The sequence below is a fragment of the Drosophila ananassae genome, chromosome 3L (genome assembly GCF_017639315.1).
Source record: "Drosophila ananassae strain 14024-0371.13 chromosome 3L, ASM1763931v2, whole genome shotgun sequence".
In the NCBI taxonomy this organism is placed as follows: domain Eukaryota; kingdom Metazoa; phylum Arthropoda; class Insecta; order Diptera; family Drosophilidae; genus Drosophila; species Drosophila ananassae.
This window is the reverse complement of record NC_057929.1, coordinates 13,408,686-13,430,891: the sequence shown is the minus strand read 5'-3', so window position 1 is coordinate 13,430,891 and position 22,206 is coordinate 13,408,686. Positions and strand designations below refer to the sequence as shown.

Sequence of the window (22,206 nt, the reverse complement as noted above, 5' to 3'; positions counted from 1 at the left end):
AAAATCATCCCTTTGGAACCGTTGTATCTCTCCTTCAACAACCAAAGAGTAAGTACGGATATCGCATGCGATTTTTCATGCATAGACCGTTATGCAGTCGCTAATCTATATCTCTCCGTTTCTCTGACTTTCTCTGTTTCTCGATTTTTGCTTCCGCAACATCTTAAAAGAGTAAATTGGCCAAGAGAGGCCAGCGGCAGCGCTGTCGACTTCGCTGCCACAAAGCTTTCTCAACTCAAGCGGCGGCGGCTCCTGTTGCAATCAAGTCGCTCTCATTGCGGTTGTTGTTGTTGCTGCTGCTGCTGCTGCTGCTGCTGCTGTTCTTCCTCCTCTTCTTCTTGAGCTTGTTATTAGCCTCAAGTGGTGAGCCACTCACGAAGGCTCCCCCCACCCCACTGGCAAACTGGCCGGTCTCTAGAGTATTTGTTCCAATAAGAAAACCAATGCTCTGCTTCTGTGGCGGCAGAGCCAGTGCCAGAGACAGAGGCAGCGGCCGGAGCGTAGCAGCGACATATCGGCCTGGTCGGCCAGTTTCGCATCGCAACATTTAGTTGGGTTCGCAACAACAAAACGTAACAAACCGCAAGAGTCGCGTCTCGCAATCCGAATCGAAAATCCATTATATCCGTCATAAGCCTGCTCGAGTTTAATTAATTAAAAAAACAATAAACAATAACACACGCCCTCGCCCTCGCCCCACCCCCCTCGAAACAATGAAACAAAAATAAAACTGATGTTTAAAAATCACAAAAAACAAGGAATCGCAGCCCAAAAGTATTAATTATGCAAATTTTCAAAAAACAAGCCGTAAATAATGGAAAATTTCTGCAGTGTGTGTGTTTGTGTGTGGGCTTAACACCTTGTTGGCTACCCTTTTTTTTGGGGTGATATTTCTGCTGCGAAGTGGCGAAGAAAAACGTTTTTCCTTCCATCGACTCGGTGTGTGTTCATTTGAGCCTTTTAAGCCGTTTAGGCAGGATCTGAAGGAACATTTGTAGACGAAAAACGAACCACCTTTTGGCTTAGCCCCCTCAAAGGACTTAACGTATGGGTTTTCGCCTTCCGGGGGATGGATGGCCAAGTGAATCATAAATAGGTGGAAAAATATGAAAACAGTGAAGCCTGGTTTCAGTGAACTTAGTTTTCAAAACTAACTAGAAACTTTTCAAGTAGAATTATTAAACTTCTTAGTTCACGATCATTTTAAGAAACTCCTTCTTAAAGTCCTTCTTAACTGCTCAGTTCTAGAATTTTAAAGCTTAGCTTGTGATTAGCTCGGAACTAAGACTTTAGTTTCTGAGTTTCTCTTCCGCAGGACACACACGTGTTGTTGACTTTCTCTTAGAAAGCACTTTCTCTGTGCGCAGCGGCGCAACCAGGACTCTCTTAGTGGCCATTGCATGCGAGAATGGCCCTTCTCGCTCGCCAGTTCTCCCTATCTCTCTGGGACTCTCCAATGTAAAAGCGCAGCTTGGCAGTACTGCTGCTGCTGGCTCTGGTGCTTCCTCTTCCACGCATTTTTGACACTTGTGACATTTTTGACACACAAATCAATTGTTACGTGAATTTTCAGCGTGTCGTGCAGCAGCAACAGCAGCAGCAGTGGCAGCAGCCGAGGCACACAAAGTCGGGTGACTGCTCACAAAAAATAGTGAAAAAATTAATCAAAATCAAAAGCAACAAAATCATATTTTTATTAACCGGAAATATTGTGTTGTTTTTTCGCGTTTGAAACATCATGCCGCAAGTGTTGCCTACTTTCGTGCGTTGCCCACGGACTGTGTGTGTGTGACATAATTTGGTGTAATGGCGAGAACTTGAATTTAAAGATTCTAGCACATAGGCTGGCTAGTGTGACCTCAGAGTGCATAACACACCACTTTGAATACTAAAGGCACTCCGCAACTGCCACACCACCCCACTTACCGACCTACCCACCTAACCACCCACCCACCCACAACGCGCCCCTCTTTTTGGGGGCCTTCTTCTTTCTGCTGCAAATCGATTTCTGTTTCCGGCATTTTTCACGTGGCTGCTGCTGTCCCCCTTCACTGAGAAAAATTTTGTGTTTGACAATAAATTTTTAACTAAAAATTATATAGTTGAAATTAAGCCTTTTACGTTAAAAGTGACAGTTTAATAAATAAATTAAATTATTTGTATTTTTATTGTCCTTACAATTTTCTCTCAGTGCTCTATGTTGGTCTGTTTTCGTGCAGTTTTGGCTTTTCGCTGCTGCTCTGCCATTCTGCCATTCTGGCGTTCTGGCCTAACGATTTTTCCCGCAAAACAACACCTAAGCTCAAGCCCAAAGTCAAACACAAACACAGGCCTTAGACCCCCAGAGCCCCAGAACCCCAGAGCCCAAATCCAAAATATTATAGTAGTAGAGAACGGAGAGGACATTAAGGTGGCAGCCAGCATGGGCCGTAAATCGCAAATCGTAAACAGTTTTGTGGGCCTCCCCAGCTGAAAGTAACAGTCAGCCTGGTTTATCGGAATCGTTTTTGATTTCCTGCTTTTGGCCTGTATTCCGTCCGTGTATTTCGTTTTTCCGAATTCCGTATTCCATTTGCCGTATTCCGTATGTGTGTGTGTGTGTTAGTGAGGTCTGCCATTCCATTCGCTTCTTAGGGCTTTCCTCGTCGTGGCTTTATTTTCGGTTTCGGTTTCAGTTTCAGTCAGTCAGCTGCTGCTTTTCACGTGGCACGTGTCGTATGAGTAATATTTTCGGCTTCTTCCACTTTAATGCCAGCATCAGCACCAGTCTCAGCCCAGCCCAGCCAGCACCAAAATGAAAAATGCTTAGAAAAGGGCAAAAAAAAAAAAAACTATGAGAAAAGACTGTCCAACTGACATATATTAAATAGCAATTACGGAATTCATTAAGTGCTTAAATCAATCGCAATTTCAAAGTGTTCAAAATTATCAATAATAATCAGAAATAACAATACAATAATCAAATAGATGTTCGCTTGGATTAAATTTAACAAAGAAGCGTAGACGAAATACGAATGCAAATTAGATGCAAAATAAATGGGTAAAATGAGGTCAAGTAAATACGATGTAAGTATTACCAAACCGAGTCTCTTTATTTTTTAGTTATTTTAAGTGAAATTCAAGTCTTGCCTTATTCTTATACTTTCGCTAACTCCTTCGAATTGCCCATCAATCTCGACCTTTCGACAATTACCAATTGAAGGTTATGCCTGGAGGAGTGCCCCACCTGGTCATCGGAGAGAGAGGGAACAAAATTTACATAATCACTTAACTCATGGCCCACATTTTAGGCGATTATCTGCCCAGTATCTCGGTATGGGGGGAACAAAGGCAAAGACCCGGGCCAAAGGCAACGATCTGAACATAAATTAAGTGCAAAAACGGAAAACGGACGAGCTGTCTGCCCTTAATCTTGAATTACAAATCGAGTGCAATTATCTGACGTCTGCAATGAGTCTCCCAACCAACCTACAACCTCCTACCCTCCTACCTCCAATCCACTAAAAAACAAATCGGGTTCTTGGTCCCCTTGGGGCCTCTTAGCAATTTGTTTTCACACTTTACGATTTGCCCGGCCGGATCAATGTTTTCGATAAGCGTCGACAACTTTTCTTGGACTTTGCTGGACCGGGTTTTTGGATTCTAGCCCCGGGGACTTTCAATGGTTAGCCCCACTTTGCTTTTAGTGTTTTGCGTGTGAGGTTTCCAGCTCTCGGCGCTACTGTGTGCGCCTTTAAATTTCGCATTTAATTGATTTGTCAACACAACTTCTCTGGGCTTCCTGGGCCACTAAGCCGCTTATTGAGACTGGTGGCCCGACTTGGCCTAAACACACGAGTTATGCCGGCATAAAATGCCGACTTTAGTGCGAAATCGAAAGTCGAGTGCTGGCCGAGGGCCAAAAGGAGAGCGACTTCAAAGGCGCATCGGCGCATTACTAACTGCAATCATCAATCAAAAGCACCCAGTACAAGGATGGGGGGAAAAGACTGCATCTTTGGTCACTCAATCGACAGAAAAGTTGCAAGCTCATGACTGCAAATGCTCCCTGATTCCGATTCAGTGTCAGCCAGTATCCTGTGTGGGCGCTTTTAACGTGCTTGGACTCTTGATTCTCGATGGGATGCATTGTACAGTGGAAGTGGTTATGAGAAAAGTGCTTCCATGACCAAAGATCCATGCTCTGCCAATAACAAACATCTCTGTCACAGTGTCACTTATTGACTCCATTGTCCCCCTGACACTTGGCGACATTCTTGAGTTGTCGTTTTTTATTTTTAGGTAGCGCCGTGCGGCCTCCCTGATTCTGAATTATGTTGTCATGTCCCCCTGACTCTTTGTTTGGGCTTTGTCTTTGTTGGCACTAGCTTTTTTTGCCATTTTTTTTGTTTTGTGTCTTTCTGCAAAATGCGAACACGCGTCCGTAGCACGTGGGCGGAAAATGTCTGCCGCCGTTTGTGTCTTTTATAAATTTTCATATTAATTCCACTTTTTTGTGAGCTCCATCTGTGCGGCGTTTATTAATTGTGTGCGAATGTTTGCACAATTTGTCAATATTATCGCACAAAACATGACCATTGGCAGTCGCCCCCACCTCGACCTGGAGCCCGTCTGTCCCCTTCCTGCCCTGCTACCAAAAATGTGTGTTTTTGCCTAAGTGATTTGTGATTTATGATTTCACTCGCATTTCGCCTGCATATTTAACGGGGATGTTGGAGCGGTTGGGGCGGTTGTCACCCAACTATACCTCCATCTCATTCGCATTGTATGCTTCTACCTCTCTCTAACTATCTATATCTATATCTGTATCTCGGTCTGGGGTTTTGGGCCGTGGTGGGGGCCTGACTATTTGCTAATTCCCCCAGCCCCGTCCCGTCCCGTCCCGCTCACGTCGCGCAATATGCTTTACGACTTTATAATGCTCGGCTAATTGGGTCAACCGACCTGGCTGGGACGGGTGGGTTGGCGAGGAGGAGTCGACGCATGTTTCAAATGTTTGATAAACGCGTTGTGGCATTGCCTCCTGACACCACTCATACATATTAATGCCAAACCGTCGACTTGGCCTGGTAGCCATCTGGGTGTTGTTAAAAACTTGGCTGAAAAACAGCAGACACTGGGAGCAGAAACGGGAGCAGACACTGGAGCACCACCTGAGCTGTGTGGGAGTTTCTAGAGTAGAGGGAGTCTTGATTGGTGGCTGCTGTCGCGGAATGTCATGTCAGTTATTAACCATTTAGCCAAGCCAATTTATTTTAAATTTAATTATCAATTATTTCGCTAACTACCCTGATTGCTGGTTTCAAAATTAAATTTAATCCAACATTGTTACCTAAGGTTTGAGCTCAATATTTCGATTACATTGCCCAATCAATTTTGACAGTATTTTTAAGATATTTTTTAATCGGCTCTTGGTTAAGGGGCGTCTACGCTGGGTCAACTTAATGGAAAGCGAAAACTCGACAATTTTCAACAACTGGCTAGTTTTTTTTTCCTACCGCCACTACTCCTGCTAAGCCGCGAAAGTAAATAATCCAATTATCGCACACATGCGCGCCCATAGCATAAATAAAATCATTTGATAAGACAAGCCATAGGAGACCGAAGACGGGAGACTAAAGACCATGGCTCGAAGACAGTAGAGAGAAGACCGGAGACTAGCGACCATGGCGGGGAAAATTGGATAAACATGTTTGGGAGCCGCTCACTGAGGAAGTAAGTCAGTCAGATGCAAAGTCGAGTCTTTGCATTTGAAATATGCTGCATTAATATGCCGATAAATATTTGCCAGCCATCCCCAGTACTTGGGACTCTCCTCGGCTGCTCGCTTGTGGCCAACAACTCAATTAGATGGCAGACACAGGCTGAAATTAAATGGCATAAAATATTTCCACGAATGATCATCCGGCAATGCCGATTACGATCGTGATCATGATCACTATGTGGCAGACTTGGTGCAACTTTGTCGCCTTTCGAGTGGAGTTTTGCCTTGAATTTAATGGGTTTTAAAAGGGGTATATTGGGCAGAGGAAGAATTTGATGAAAGGATAAAGTTATAGTAATGTTTATGGTATAGTTATAGTAGACTAGAACCTTAGACCCCGCTTTCCAACTTCTGTATCTTTAGCTTAGCTCCAGGGTATCTATAGGTGGACTCCCTTTTAGAAGTCATGCTTCCGTTTACCCCACTCCTTGGGCATTGTGTCAATGTCAGCAATGTCTCTCCAGCTCCATCTCCCAGATAGCGTCTGCTTGGCGTGTCAACAATTTGACAGACATTCATCAGCGTTCGCCACTTTGGAGAGCTGCCTGTGTCGCATACTCAATCAGATGGCGGGTCTGCAGCGGAATCCGACGGATGCACTCCAAACGGGGAGTTGCAGATGGATTCGCAGTTGTCACTTGTGCGGTGTGGTATGGCTTTGGCTTTGGCTTTTGTGCCGCGTGCGCATAATTGATTTTTTTCTTGGGGAACCAAGTTCACTGGTCAGCCTGCCTTGTGCCTTCTGTGTTATATGTTATGTGTTCTGCTGTGTTCTCCTGCTGTCGTTGTCATATTAATGTCAAAAAGATTGCACTTGATCATGAGTTGCGTGTTTGCCAATTTGTATGCTCAGCTCAGTTTAGTTCAGTTCAGTTTAGCTCAGCTCAGACTGTTTAAAAACGTGGGCAGCTGCTCTTCAGAGGATTCTTTTTTAGATGAAGAATCATGGGAAAGCCAAGTGAAAGGAGTGAGGAGGAGATGTGCACTTGTTTGTGGGCGTTATTCCAACAGCATGGGAAAATATTTTCACAACTCTCTGCGCTTGACTGGTATTTGTAATGGCCAGCCAGCCATCTAGCCAGTCAGCCATCCAGCCAGCCAGACGAGCGAACAAAAAAAAAAAGTATAATATTGATAAATATAAACAAACAATTGGCAATATTTATTGATTAAATACCAAAAATACCTGGAGGGTCTAGACACTTACTAAAAATAAAACGTGCGTCAAGTATTTTATCGGGCGAGCGTTTTCACTTTACTTTGTTTTGCATTCCAGGGGGGTATTACTGACCTAAGCTACCCAAATAATAAATGGGCGTGAATCAACGATACTTGGGATTCCACAGAATTAAATGTGTGCCAGTAATTACCAGTTTAGATACTTGCTAAATAAAGATACATTTTTAGGCAACACCTCACGTTGACTATCTTCCATGATTATATGATGATGTCTTGTCCCCCTCTCCAGTGGATGAGTTCAATTGCCATTTAATTACTTTATTAAACAGCATTTCCATTGACTTTTGCACATGTTGAATGCAATTACTGGCAACGCATTTAGACGCCAATGATTATTAGATATTCTGTATGGCACAGCCAGAGAGACACCCCCGCAGATTGCATTGACATTGAACTGCATCTGTTCACAACCCTAACTGTAAGTGCCAAGAATTGTTAAGATGCCATTGATTGCTCCACTCGACCCCTCCACTCGATGGCACGCCCCCCCAACATAGCACTCTTGGCACTCACTTTATTAAATGACACTCCGAGTGGCGTTCATGATGTTGATGACTTGCAGGGGTTGGGAATTGAATGGTTTTGGTTTTTACGAGCTGGGAATCGTTTTGAGGTTGGCAAAAATACCATTTAATAGCCGTAATCAGTAATCACATGTTTATCTTAAAGCAGTTTTCAATTAGGAGCGGATATGTCTGATAGTTTCATTTTCACTTTCAAGACAAGACCCGTTGAAAAGCTCATTTCCCTAGATATTCTCAAGTCGAGACCGGGCACTTGCTAAACGGGTTTCCACTCTGATCATGCCATTAACCCGCCGATGTAATCCATACTCGGTGCAACATATTATTCAATTCAATCGAACTGTTGCATAAATCTTGACCAGCACTCTAGCCGCTAAGTTGAGCGGCCCAGCCTCGGGTAATTCGTCAGGAACTGGCTGGGGGCTAAGGCTGTCATTATGTCAAGTTCGTTGAGCAGTCCACTAAACTAGACTTGTAATCAGAAACAGCACCACCACTGCCACCCAGCTCCATCCTCATTACCATTGCCGCAACTTAGTAGTTGGTGGCTCATAAAAATGGCAATCACATTTCATGCCATGCTCGCTCAATGTAAATCGGACATAATACTGCGCATTTTCGATTACTAGACGACTCGATCGTTGACCGGACTACCTATATAGCTATAGTATTTGTGTGAAAAAGGGCTAAGCCATAGCCCGGAGGTTTGAGGCGGTTTTAGCCTCGTGATCCGACAGATAACACGCAGTTTCCCCGGAAATCTGTTTGCACTCGACTTGGTCAATTATTTATAGTGGGTGTGTGTTTAGATATTAGAACTCCTTGAATTCCCAATAAGCCCAGACGGATCACAATTCGCTTGAAACTTTTCCCCCCATCGAGGGCTGGAACTTCCCGAGTTTGAGGTACATATTTGGGTTAAAAGTTCAAGCCTACGACAGGTTTACCCAAGGTTGGAAAAATTCATTTGAATTTAGAGAGTAGTCACTGCCAAATTGTTTACCCAACTGGGCTCCTTCCTGTGTCCTCTTTCCGATTCTGGGCTAAACTGGTTCACCATTTTCTTTCTAGGAAAAAACCGCACCCAGGCATAAAGTTAATTAAAAGCTTTCAGCGCCTTTGACACTTGCCGCTAATGTCGCGCCTGTTAAATGTTGCTCCCGTTGCTGAGGTTGCTGTTGCCGTCCAGTGTCCTTGTGCGTGAAGTCAAATGGCTAGCCAACCAGTCAGCTAGTCAGCCAGGCAGGCCGTTCTGACAATTAAGAAATTCCTACCTGTTCAATAATTTTTATCACATACATTTTTTATCGCAAATATCACAACTTCATCAGCAATCAATGCGGCCAGCAGCCAAGCAGCAACAGCAGCAGCAACTACCATTGCAACTGCAACAAGAGGCGGGCTGGCAGACAATTAGCCATAAAATTAGCTGCAAGTTGGTCCAAGGAATGTGATGTCGATGGCCAAGGCGCTTGGCGGTGGCAAATTGAAAACAATTTTAGATATTTGCATATAAATGAAACCTGAGAAGCTGCCAACCGGCAGCTGCAATATCTTGTCTCACTGTGGGTCTTTTTCTCAAATCCTATAAGCCAGATAATACCTAAAAATATATACACTAGGGACTGGTATAAATGGTAATGTGTATGTTAAAGACCCTTTCCAATTGATATTTTTAATCAATTTCCATTTTATTGATTCCACTGTGCAAGACCATAAAGTTTATCGGGATTGCAGATACCATCATATAGTTAAACATGGCGTGTTCCCCGACTGTGGTCAGTACTAAACGGATAGCGATAGGCTTTTATCAGCTCAAGAATATAAATATTGATACAGTCCGAGTGTACTTGGCAACAATTAAAGTAGCTCTAATGGAGCCAGCAACCCGACGAGATCAACCATTATGTCCACGTGTTCCACAATCGAATTCCTCACATAAGCATATGGGAGAGCACTTGCGAATGCTGTTCAACAAACAAAAAATATATATCCACAAAAGTTCAAACTACATTTCACGCCTAATTTCATCTGACAACAACAACGGCGAAAAGTTGGGGAATATTTTTACACATTTTGGTGCTGTTATTTGCCGGGGGAGTAGCCGTAGCGGGGCGCTCTGTGGTGGCTGCTGTGTTAATTTGAGACATAATTGCAAGCCCGCCAGGATGGGTGCCTCGCCGGGGAGGTGGCGGACTGGGGACTGGGAAGTGCGAGTGAGGGGGGCGACAGGAGGCGGGACGCCCAGGGGACAGCTGCGCCGACTGGTTATGACAGCAATGACAGCTGCGACGGCAGCGGCAGCGTCGGCATTTGAATAATTTGCAATTAAACGCTCCACGCGGCTCAGCAATTAAGCGAGGAGCCAGGGACCGCCAGGGGAAACTAAAAGAGTTGGTACTGAGAAAAAATATTTAAAATTAATATTAACATATCTTGTGGCAAGGACCCATGAGGTCCAATTTCTACATCAATATCTTTTTCGATTTCAATGCGATCCTTAAAAGGAATACCTCTATCGATTTGTAGTCCAATTCCACATCCTTCTGCATCAAAATCTCAAAACGAAATTTTCGATCAAAATTTTGTTCTTTTTTTGTGGGGAACACTTGCAAAATGCAAGATGTCCATATCTTGGCCAATTCTCATCCGATCCTTGAAAGGAATACCTTTCTAGATATGTAGTTCGATTCCCCATCATTCTGCATTAAATCCTGAGAAAATTTTTGATCGATATTTTACAAATTTTTCCGATGAAACCCCTTGTAAAATCCAGGATCCTCATATATGGCTCAGTAGGATATCCATATCTCTGCCAATTTGCTTCCGATCCTCAAGCGGAATACCTTAAACGATTTATAGATCGATTTCCAGCAAGTCTGTATCAAAACCTGACAACAAAATTTTTGATAGATATTTTTTCAATTTTTGTGGGGGTACCCCTTGTCAAATCTCGGATTTTCGTATATAGCCACTTCCGATGTCCATATCTTGGCCAATTTCCATCCGATCCTCAAAAGGAATACCTTTATCGATTTGTGGTTCGATTCCCCATCATTCTGCATCACAACCTGACAACAAAATTTTCGATCGTTATTTTTTTTCAATTTTTAGGGTGTTTTCTTGCCGAATCCGTTACTTTCGTCTATACCACCTTAATTTATCCCTATCTTAGTCACTTTACTGCTGATTCTTAAAAGCGATCCATTGAAGGATTAGTAGTTCAATTCCCCATCATTCTGTGTAACAACCTGCTACCTATCAATAGCTTTTTTTCAACATGTCGTATACGTCATATTTTAATGACGCTTGGAAAGATACATTTTCCTCCCTTATTTAATGATTCCTGAAGTTTGTTTCCTCAAAGTGTATTTGGGGGAGTGAGAAAATGGCGAAGAAATGGCATTTTCCCCCTGGCCCAAATAAAGAGACCACATGACGTATGCGTAATATTTGAATATGCTTGGGAGCAAGCTGGTCGACTTTTGAACGGGTTTATCTGGTAGCCACAGGAGTTGCGATGAGAACGAATCCAAATGTCCACGTCCATCAGCTGTCCGAAGCTGCTGAAAGTTGATGGCCCACGATGAAGACAGCGGACCGGTCAAAACCAACACCCAACTGTGTTTCCAATTAAACGCCGCTTAGCCAAACAACGAATACCGAACTCTGAACAACAAACAACAAACAACATGTGGCGTGCCGCAACTTTCGGTTTATTTTTACGGTTAGCTCGCACGTTAGCCACCGCACTGAACTTGAATCTTTATGTGGCAGACAGATCGGTACCGAAAGCACCGAATGCCCCACAAGATCCAGATCAGAGAGCTGTGTGATTTGGACAGAGTGTGATACGGACTGACAGACTGACTAATTGATGGCCAGCTGATTGATTGAATGATGGATTGCTGATTGATTTATGGCCCAATGTGGGGTGTCTGAACTGGATTATGGAGAGCATGGATTGAAGTGAGCTCGACGTGGATAGAGTCTTCATACATGATTCAGCTTACAATGTTGTGAATAATATTTTCCGACTAATTTGATTTGCCAAAATTGCCCATTAGGTTCTTATTCGAGCCTGACTAACGAGTTACGAATTACGGCGACCTCAATTCTTTCAGAATTAGTTTAGAAATATTTATTTGCCGGAGAATGCTGCTGCTGCTTTGGCTGTTTCTCCTCATTTGTCAGTCCTACAGTGAGTAATGGGTTCTAGACTTCAACTGGGTTAACCCTTTCCTTTCGTAGCTTTGCGAAGCAGATTCACCAACGTCAGTGTGGAGTGCAGCTACGAGTTCTGTTCGAGCACCAGGGGATGGCTGACCCCCAAGGGGGAGGTCAACATGGACATCCACCTGAATCGCACCCTAAGGAACGGACTCCGCACCACCATTACTCTGATGCAGCAGCCAGATATCGCCACACATCGCTACCAGACCTTGTTCAGCTATGACTTTGACACCTGCAAGACCCTGAGGGAACTGATGCAGGCCAGCCTCATGAAGGTCTGGCTGAGGAACGTCTTCAAGTACGGCAACCTGGCGGACAAGTGTCCCATTAAGCCAGTATGTACTGTCCTGATTACAGTACTAAATATATGCAATAAAGATTCTTCTCTTTAGGACAACTTTACTATCCGAAACTTTGTGCTGGAGAACAGCAGCATTCCGGCGTACCTGCCTACGGGATTCTATCGCCTCCACGACACAAATTATTACGGAAAGCCCAAGGGCAGGCATCGGCGTCTGGTGGCCACTTTTATATTGGACATAAAGTTCTATTAAATTGGAAATGGAAAATTGGAAAGCGAATTCAAGTGGGTCACGAGTTGGCAAACTAAACTTTCTTTCAGGGCTTTCATGGCTTTCGGGCTTTCCTTGAGAACGAGTGTGAGAAATCGCAAGGATTTCGGATTTCGCAACGGAATGCAAGTAACCCACTCACCGTTCAAGGTTTCTCTTGACAGCCTCATTTCGGGTCGGTCTATTTCCCCTCTGACGGGGCAGGTCTTTAACTAATTGCATAATAAATTTGTGCGAATTTATGGGGCGACTCCTGCCACTGTCCTTGCTCATTTGCGATGTCAAAAAGTCGCTCAATCTCAATAATTTACGGGTAATTGCCAGCTCAGGTATTCGCAGTGCCCTACATAATATTGGATTGTCATAAATGTGTGTCTGGTGTGGGTTGGGCTTTGCTTTTGGTTTGTGGTTTCAATTATCAACTTGGGACTGCATCCAGGGAAAGCTTGCAATTTTGGATGAATGAGACTTAAAGGGTTAAATGTGAAGTTTAATCTTAATTTTAGGGGAATTTCCTTGGTTAAGTAATACAATTAGTAGCCGGATATTGCGTTGAAAATAAATTTGAACTCGCATTAGCTATTTTTGACAAAGCAATTAGGGTTTTTATAATAATTTTGAAGCTCAAACCCAGGGGGCTTCACCCGATAAATTCGAGATTATATTTTAGCCAAAAAACAATTAGAGTTCGAGTCGCGATAAATCTCTAACTAAATAAACCTCTTAAATTTATGTAGTTGATTTTGTGAACAAACCCATATGGGCTGCTTGGGAATATAAATCTTGGGGACTACTCACCTGCCTTGTTCTGAACTGGTAAACTTTCAGCCATCATAATTCCTGTGGCTTAATAAATCTTATAAACAAACTTGACAGTAAACTTAATTGGAATGTGGGAAATCCTGTCTGGTTTTAACTTTAAATTAGTTTTAAAATGTGTTACTTTTTCATAATGTTGCTGAGTCAGACACATTATGGAGTGTTTATTGTTTTATGTGAATTTTAATTGCTGGAAGTTCTAAGCACTGTGTTTGATTTATCTTTCAGGTTACCACAGCTTACGGTCTATGCCAAGATTATTTACCTCCTGATGGTAAGTAAGATTTACATCTAGAATAAAAGAGGGGATCGATGACACACTTCCAGCTTAGTCAGCTGGGGGATCCTTGACTGTCTGGCAGGTTCATCACACTCGTGTACTCACTCAATGCAACAGTTTCGATAAACTTATTTAGATATTTGCACCAACAACCGCAACGACAACGACAAACGGCGACAATCGGGAAGGGGAAGTCAAATATTGGTATGGAGTGCCCTTCAGGGCAAGTATTGACGCGTGTGCAAATATTCGATAATACTATTAAATGTGTTTTATTTATGGTTATATCATACTCATCGCCCGAAGAGAGCAACAAACCTCTGGCCCAGCCCTTGTATATCAGCCAACGCCCATTCGAAACTATGCCAAATATTTTATCAGAACGAGAAATTGGAAAAGCCCCCCCGAAATGAAATATGTGGAAGAGTCAGGGTCCTCGATCGATTGTCGTCTGGCGTTATCAGTGGTGATTGAAAAAATATTTACCAAAAAGAGAAAAAATAATAATAAACGGCCAACTACAATGGAAATGTCGAGTAAATAATTATAAAATGCCAACAACCGAACCGCTAATTAAATTATACTGTTCTCCGTTTCTTACACGTTTCTCCTCCTGATATTTGTTTTTTTTATTTTTTTGCTGCCACCGGCATTGTTGCTGGATTTTTTTTACACTTTTAATTTATTTGGCAATCAATTTGAAGTATGGCCCATGGCCCAACGGCCTGGAGGGGAGCCAAGCAGTTGGCGGGATGTCGGATGTCCCCATCTCCGGCTGCGGCTGCGGCTTCGGCTCGGTTTGGTTTGTTAATGTGCCGAAATAAATAACTGAAATATCTGGAATTCCAGAGGCGTGAAACAACCACGTCTTCGCCAAGTTCCGTTTGCCGCAATTTTTCACCTTAACCCTCCGACCGTCCTCCACATTTTTATGCAGTCACTGACTATTTACTTGTTTGTTCTAAATGAACAACAAATTTTTATACATTTCTCATTTTTTTGCAAATAATTTTGGCATGAGTTGAGGCAAGGCTTGACGCGAGGTTTCGAGTTGATTGAATTGTTTGACGCTTCAAGTATTTTTTATATATTTTGCTGCTCACAAGTATTTCTCATGCCCTAGGCATCTGAGAGATCTCCGCCACCACCTGAACTGAACCTCTTCATAAATTCGCATAACGCATTCACCTCCACTCGAATATGCAAAGTGTAAACTCGAAAAATTCCACTCGTAATGATGGAGAAGATTGGAAGCTTACTTACTTGAGGGATATAATTATGTTTACTAAGAATACTTTTTGGAAACAAATCTATATTTATAGCCACTATTCACAGATTGAACCTTCACCTCTCTGACTCAGAGTTGGGCAAGGACTTCATCCGGAATACCGTTGGTGCCTTCCTTTATAGCCTCCTAGATGGCTTCCTGGATGGCTCAAATTTAATATATCTAATGCAGAGGTTAATATTGTCAAGGGGTTAATATTTGCCAGGGAATCGCCGATGATTGCACTGAGCGTGTGCCAAGCAAATAAATGAGCAATCAAGGGCCAAATTAGCGGCGTTTTTTATGGCGGCTTAGCATGGGGCTTTTTTTGATAGTGTCGATTCTGATTGGCGCCAGCAATTGTGCTTCTAATAATTGACTTGCACTACAATTGGAGCTAGACATACATAGATATACGACTGGAATCCGAAGAAAATTCGAGTATTTGTGGCGGTATATCATGAAATTCAGATCTGCAAAGGAACTTTACGGGATATTTCCGCATTACTTCTATGTATTCTCTAAGCAATCTTATCGAACTTATATGATGTCTGAAAATATCATTTCCGCAGACAGACAATCCTATTTTCTTAAAAATAGAGTAATTCATCAATGAAAACCAGATAGCACGGGGATTTTGCTTAATTTGGGGAGCAGAAAAGTTTCCATCGAGAGATATCGTTAGGATTCTTTGTCTGGAATAGGGTTTTAAGAAAAAAAATTTAATACATTTAATAATGAGGAATTGGAGCATCAAATATGGTCTACCATTCCAGTGTTAGTACCATTGGAAGAGCTATTAGGAGAACCCCTACCTTGGTTCTGGTTTTATTAGTTAATTTAACCATTTTTTTGGGGGGTTTCTTATTGGGTGCTGTTTTCCTAATTTAGTTCTTTCTTTTGGTTTTGTTGCTTTGCCCCAAAACAGCGACGCTTATCAGGAAATGATTTCAAAACGTTAATTGAATTGTCAATAGATGGAACCGAGGAGGCGGAGTAGGAGGACGGCGGTGGGCCACAGAGCAGACCCAGACCGAGAGCCAGAGCCAGAGCCAAAAGTCTCTGGAAACGGGTGATAGCAGGGAATGAAAGGTATACGAAAGATATATGTACACCACATGGTGTACATATAATTCTTGGTATTGCCTCTATAAATACCAAAGGCTAAGTGTATGTAAGTCGTTCTCTAATTGCATTTGCCAGATAAGAATTTGTGGCGACTGTGTCGAATTTAGTCGCCACCAGATCGGCTTTCTCGTTATGGAAATCCATCCAGCACCCTATCAAGGCCATAATACCAACATAATAATATATCCAAACTTGTTATTGTTAGTCTCGATATCGATCGATGATTGTTTTTCGTCGCACTCGGTGGTCGGTGATTATCTTGATCGGCATTGTTTGGGTCAACAGCGGAAAGTTTTTGTCGCGTTTCTAAAACGTGCTCGCCGATAGAAGAGTGCGAATAAAAACGTGTTTTCCGCAATCACTTTTGACTGGCATTGATAAATCGGGGCTGCCCTGGTGGCATTGCGCTGGAAGATAGATCAATATCACTAATAATTGGGGGGTAACCCGTTAAATGATAGTAGAACTATTTATAACAGAAATTGGTAAGTAAGTTTGGCCCGCAAAAGAAGATTATTATTGTGGCCATAGTACTTATAGTCATAATGCCAAAAATAAAAGAAGTGTCACTTTTGGCCACTCTCTGGTAGATGCCAGAGTTCAGATAAATCCCAAATTCAGACATCAGCTGCCAATCTCCAGACATAAAATTTAAATGCTGACCCAGCCCGGTGCCGACAAGTATGAAAAGTGAACAAGAGTTCTGAGTTATCTGGACATAATATGATATGATATGAACATGATATGATCCCCACGGCGGAGTCATAAATTAAGTTCTTTTTCCATGAAAACAAAAAAGCAAAACTAAGACACGTTGACAGTGCCAGTGATTTTGATTTATGTGTCTCGATTGTGGAATCGATTTAGTCTTTAGCCCAAAAAAAGTGCGTTACATCGAAGGAGGGGGAGGAACCTCCTTTCGTTTTGTGGCCTTGCATTGCCATTTCTCACTAATTCTAATTAAACAGAGATTCCATCGTGGGTTTAGTGCCCTAAATTTGTAATTGAAATCGTGCTGGGCCTATCCTATGCTATCATATCTTTAAAATGTTATAAATACCGCCAGTAATTTGCCAATCGCACACCTTATATAAATTTAATGCCGTCGCACTTGGCCAGACATGTGCTTCGGGCTCTTATCGATGGCCGAATGGGCGATGGGCTTGTCTCGGAGGCAAGGGAGTCTAGAATCTGAACCAACAACCATTAACTCGAGAATAGGACAATGGGACCGAAGATGCCGGGCCTGTTGCATAAGCCCCTGGAATTTAGTGATCCATTACCATTAGTCTACCGACCAATTAAAATAAACTGCGCAGATGTTTCAAAAGGTATTTCGTTTGCTATTATTTTGAATAACAAATTGGTCTGGCGAATGGCTGTTTGTGTACTTATTTTTTATGTAAATATTATTGTGGCACATAAAATTGATGGGGCACAGTGGGCCGTGAGCGGTGGGTACTTTTTGGAAGTTATGCCCCCCAGCAAGGGGGTTGTACTTTCTAGTAGCTAAACATTTTAAAGAACTGAACAAACATTGAATCTATCACTTGTTGGTGATTGTCAGCAAGGAATGTTATCACGGAAGTTCACTGTGAAAATAAAGGGGTGTGTAAATCAATAATATTATAGTTTGTTGCCTAAAGAATCTCACCTTTTCTAGACTTCCTTACCACTATTTTCCCCCAGTGCTTGGCTGCCAAATTGTCTGTGGCTCGAGGATACCCGCCCAAATCCATCAACCTTTCAAGGCAACACCTCCACCCACTCCACCACCCATCGGACAGCACCCACCACCACCTGCCCCCTCGATAGCAGCAGAGAAGGCAGACGAAGCTTTATAATCTTATCGGGCCTTCTCTTATTGATTAATATAAAGATACCGACAGAATCGTGGGCACGGGTATCTAGCTGGGGACCCTCCGTCCAGGCATCCAACCATTCCAAGCTCATCCACCTGGCTGGCGCTAACCACTGACATATAGAGCAAACAGAAAGACACAATTATTTTTTCATATTATTGTTATTTGTTATAATGGCAGATAGGGCGGGCGGGGAGCTCCTTCGGACAGTCCTATCTGACACGCATTTCTCGCCCTCCTCTGCCTTTTTGGCGCCCGACGATAAAGTCGACATTGACTGACGGACAGTGTGTGGTGGATACACTGAGCAAAATGTGTTGATAGTTTGCCAGGTACTTTGGGGGTTCAGCACCTGTTATTTGCGCACTTAGATAAGCGGGCTTTTTGGCAGCCCATCAGAGGTGATAATCGATTGGCTTTATGGAGGTGTGTGTGGGCTTTAACTTTTATGTTTGCTGGTGGCAAAAAGCGGTTCGGAAGCCTTGTCTTGGACGGAGTTTTATGGCCGAGAATTATCGCAAAAAAACGGAAATACAAAGGCTTCTGTTCAATAAAGGGGTTATCGCCAATAAATATTCACCCTAATTGTATAAATAGATTCTTGTTTTGAGTGATTTGGTAAGTACTTTGGTATTTATGACATTCCTTTGCCTATCTTTTCCCTAGATTGCTGGGAAAGTTTGTTATGAAACGGTTTAAAGTACTTAATATTCTCAATTGTTTGTCTTTGCTTTGTTTAAGAGCGTATTAATTGGGTCTAAATATATTTTCATTTGCCTATTTTACTGACACCAGTCAGCGATCACTTTCACTTTCCTTTGTTTGGGGAACTCCCCCACTTGTCAGGGAAATGGCTTGTGTCAACGGCAGGTGACCCACTTACAGATCCCCCCCACACTCTATTTCTTACAAAAGCTCCGCAGGAGGACTCTCCCTTTTCTTTTTTGGTTTCTTTTTGTTTTTATCAGAAACTAAACTTCCGCTCAGTGTAGAAGACACTCCAATCGGGGTGCCACTCCCCCAACTCCTCCATTTTATAGAGCACTGCGAGGGCAGTTGAGCGCCGGGCGGTCTTTTTGTAATTGTTATTGTGATTGTGATTGTGTTGACAAGCGGAGAATAATGCCAAGACGATGACAAAGCCAGAAAAAAGAGACAGAACCATAAACCAAGAAAGAGACGGCCCGAGCAGCTGCTTTATGATGAAGATTTCTGCCATGCCATGTGCCATGTGCCATAAGCCATGTCTCGGTATCCAGGCGATATATGTTACCATGATTTTGATGTTTTGGCTACGACTGCTATAAACACACATACACTCCACTGACTGCATAATTACGTGTTCTTGGTTTTTTATTTATTTCCTGTAACATGCAAGGCGAAGCTCTCTCTGTTTTTTTTTTGTGGCTGAAAGGCAAACAGAAAATAGGTCTTTCATGGGGGCTAATAAAAGCTTTTCCGCTATTGCAAAACGCATTTTGTCTTATCAGTGTGGCAACTGCCGTCTAAAGAGGCTCCCCCCAAAAGGCTCTCGGAATATTCCACATTGCGAAGCATTCACTTTTATTTGTCTTTAACCAGAAAGAACCACCTCCAAAACACAATTCTCTTCCATGGAAAACTACGCAACTTTGGTTTCCAAGGGCTAGTTTTTGGCAATTCTTCCCAGGGCACCCCTGGTATCCGGTACTTAAGTATTATTAACATTCCATTGGTCTCACTTTTCCATTATTATTAAAATTGTAATCATTTGTTCGTTTCCAGGGGCTCGTTCTATTTTTGGGTTTTTTCTCAGGGTTCTTCGGGTAACTCGTTAACATTCTTTCCTATAAAAACAAAAATCAGCATGATTAGCAATAAGGAATTTACATTGATTTAAGTTATAGACCATAAGTCTTTTCCGGCTTTAGAGAGGTTGTGGTGGAAAATGTGAATATTTATGGAAAAAAGTACCGATTTCTAAGAAGGTATAAAGGCACCAAAAAAGATTGCTATGATATACCTTTCTCCCTACGATAATAGCAAGGCCTTGAATATATTTTGATAACTTTTCCAGGGTACTAGTACTATCATCATTTCGCAATTTGTCGACTTTTGTTGGCGCAATCCTATGGCACGAGAATCAAATCAATTAGCTGCCTTGTCAAGTAATTTGTTGTATTTTGGATTAAGAATAGAAGCAACATTTTTGTGCGATATCGCCAGAAATGATAAAAAAAACGACGCGTGCAACTCTTGCCACACGACCCCTGCTGCTTTGACTCAAGTTCTTTGGAATTTTTAATTCCAAAATACGATTCTTAAATGTTGGAAAATCCCTGGTAATTTCACCCTTAGTACCTTCTCAAATCTGGCAGCAACTTTGCATATGGCAACCGATTCTATTTCCATCAGTCGGAAGGGGCATTAAAAATCGTTTCGTTTGGATTAACCCCTTAATCCCCTTGATCGTCACCGCTATTTTAGTGTTTTAGTGTCTGGTTTGGGGAAAAAGGAAACCCCCTACCACTATTATCATTATCAGTTTGACTTAGGTCAGTCCCATTCTGTAATACCCGCAGTTCGGTACAGTTCAGGACAGGAAGATTAGCTAGTACAGCTTCGACTCTGATTTGAAAAAATTGTAATTAAAATTCCAAGCTGATAGCTGAAGTAGCTCATACGCCCTGTGGTACTTGGCACTCGACACACCACTCGATCGCACATTTTGCAGTGCCAAATATCGTTATCTATTTTTTGTTCTAAGGGGGAATGACCTTAACTTGGTACTGAACCACCGAAACCATCAGAATCTTATGCAAGTCCCTGACAGACTTTGGCCAAATACTTTAGCCATGACTAGACTGGAATGCCGACTATCTGATATCTGCTATCAGCCAAGTCAATTGATCAAAGAATGTCTTTTTAGACAGCAAACCCTTTTTTCTTACATTTTTGCCTTTGTACGGGTATTTTTGCGTTGTAAACCGAAGCGATCTGAGGGCCCGACACTCGAGAGCCCCCTAGACTGATGTTACGTCTGATTCGGAGCTGATAAAATGCCAGGCCGTTTATTGTATTCGACTTGATTTGTTTGGCGTTGTCTTTGTCTATCTAATTGCTGTTTAGAGACCTCAAATTCTCGGAACTGTTCGATGGCCAAATACTAGAGTTGGGAGTGTCTAGGATTACGGGAACTCACTAACTGTAATTTCAGTTAGCTGGCGATTTTTCCCCACTCAAGTGGGCCAATAGATCTAAAAATATGGCTCAAAAATCACACTTCCCATCGACTGTAGCTCCCAAGATCCCATCTCAATAATTTATCTTTCTTTCTGAAGCTTCCTGAAAGGCAAACAGGATTAAATGATAATGAAACGGCACTTTACAAAAATGCTGTCAAAATCCCGGCTTCAGACTCATTAAAAATCCATTAAACTCGATAAAGGCGAGGGAGAGAGAAGACAGCTCCCTTTTGGAAAGAGACAGAGGGCGGAATAAGCGTTTCTTAATAAGCTTTACAAACTAAATGTGGAGCACTTGGTGACAGTTCCCAGCTCTGTATATATTTTTTTTGTAAAAATATATATATAAAGGGTAAAGCCAACAAAAGCCGAAATAAAAAAAAAAGTCGAAAGTGGAGGGCCGGCCACTTAAAAGCTCATTTTGTGAGTGCATTTCGATGTTGCATATGCAAATAAATCATTCCGCTTCCAACTTGGGAGGGACTTCGTGATGCCCATGAGATATGCAAAAATACAAGCCAGACCCGAAATATCATTTAAAACAAATACAAACGAGTTGAATAAAGTCTGATCACGAGTTGAGCATTAATTAAAAATTATGTTATTTAAAAAGAAAATACAATCAATAAGGTTTTCTTTCAACTCTTTTTATTTTATTGATCCAATAAGCTTAATATTTCATAGCCAAGACTAATACCAATTGCTTGTTCAAATACCCCAGAGTAAGCAGAGCTTTAAGGAGCCATAAACCGTATTTACCAGATACGAGATACCGTTCCCGTTGCAATGGCTGTTGCAGTTGCAGTTGCAGCTGGGTCGCGGGTTGAATGACTCCCTTGGAGTGGAGAGCCTACCGCATCGAGTGAAACATTTATCAGGCAATCGATAAGGCCTCTCCAAGGCGGCTACAAAGTTGTCCGCCGATCGCCTCGTCCGCCGACGGGATAAAGTTATCAGCTCCCCGATACAACTCCCCCTTCCCAGTCAGAAGTACAAAGCGGTTCGTTTTCACAACTCCGTTTAATGATTGGCATAAAATTCACTTTTCGACTGCCTGCCGTGCATTTTATATCCCCCGGATACCCTGAATATGAATCTGAATCGGAATCTGAAACAGAATCTGGTCCGGCGTCTTTTCCATCAGACTCTAGGCAGAAAAAGGAAGAATTTATGCGGGGCCATTAAAGAAATATCCATAAAACTTTGAGCCTAATTAAAATGCCACGTAACGCGTTTAACCCTGCGGGCGCCCCGGGGATGGATGGTGGGCTTTTCAATTTCATCCAAAGTCGAG

General features: G+C 42.5%; 2 protein-coding genes across 6 annotated transcripts in view; both read left to right on the top strand.

Annotated features, from left to right (window-relative positions):
- The first annotated feature begins 449 nt into the window (after positions 1-449).
- LOC6494321 (myb-like protein AA) overlaps positions 450-22,206 on the top strand; it is a 60,220-nt gene continuing 38,463 nt past the window's right edge. Inside the window, exons 1-3 of one of the 5 annotated variants that reach the window (XM_032450253.2) lie at positions 450-572; positions 2,756-3,066; positions 13,380-13,425. In XM_032450253.2, coding sequence (XP_032306144.1) covers positions 3,065-3,066; positions 13,380-13,425 — 48 coding nt within the window. In that variant the 5' untranslated portion in view covers positions 450-572; positions 2,756-3,064. Of the gene's footprint in view, positions 775-1,181; positions 3,067-13,379; positions 13,426-22,206 lie in introns of those variants that run through there. The other 4 variants (XM_032450252.2, XM_032450254.2, XM_032450250.2 and 1 more) reach the window with 4 other exon arrangements.
- On the top strand, positions 11,683-12,314 carry LOC6494319. Its single transcript, XM_001960502.2, has 3 exons — positions 11,683-11,716; positions 11,779-12,095; positions 12,153-12,314. Exons 1-3 carry the CDS (start codon positions 11,683-11,685, stop codon positions 12,312-12,314), a joined length of 513 nt encoding a protein of 170 aa, XP_001960538.2.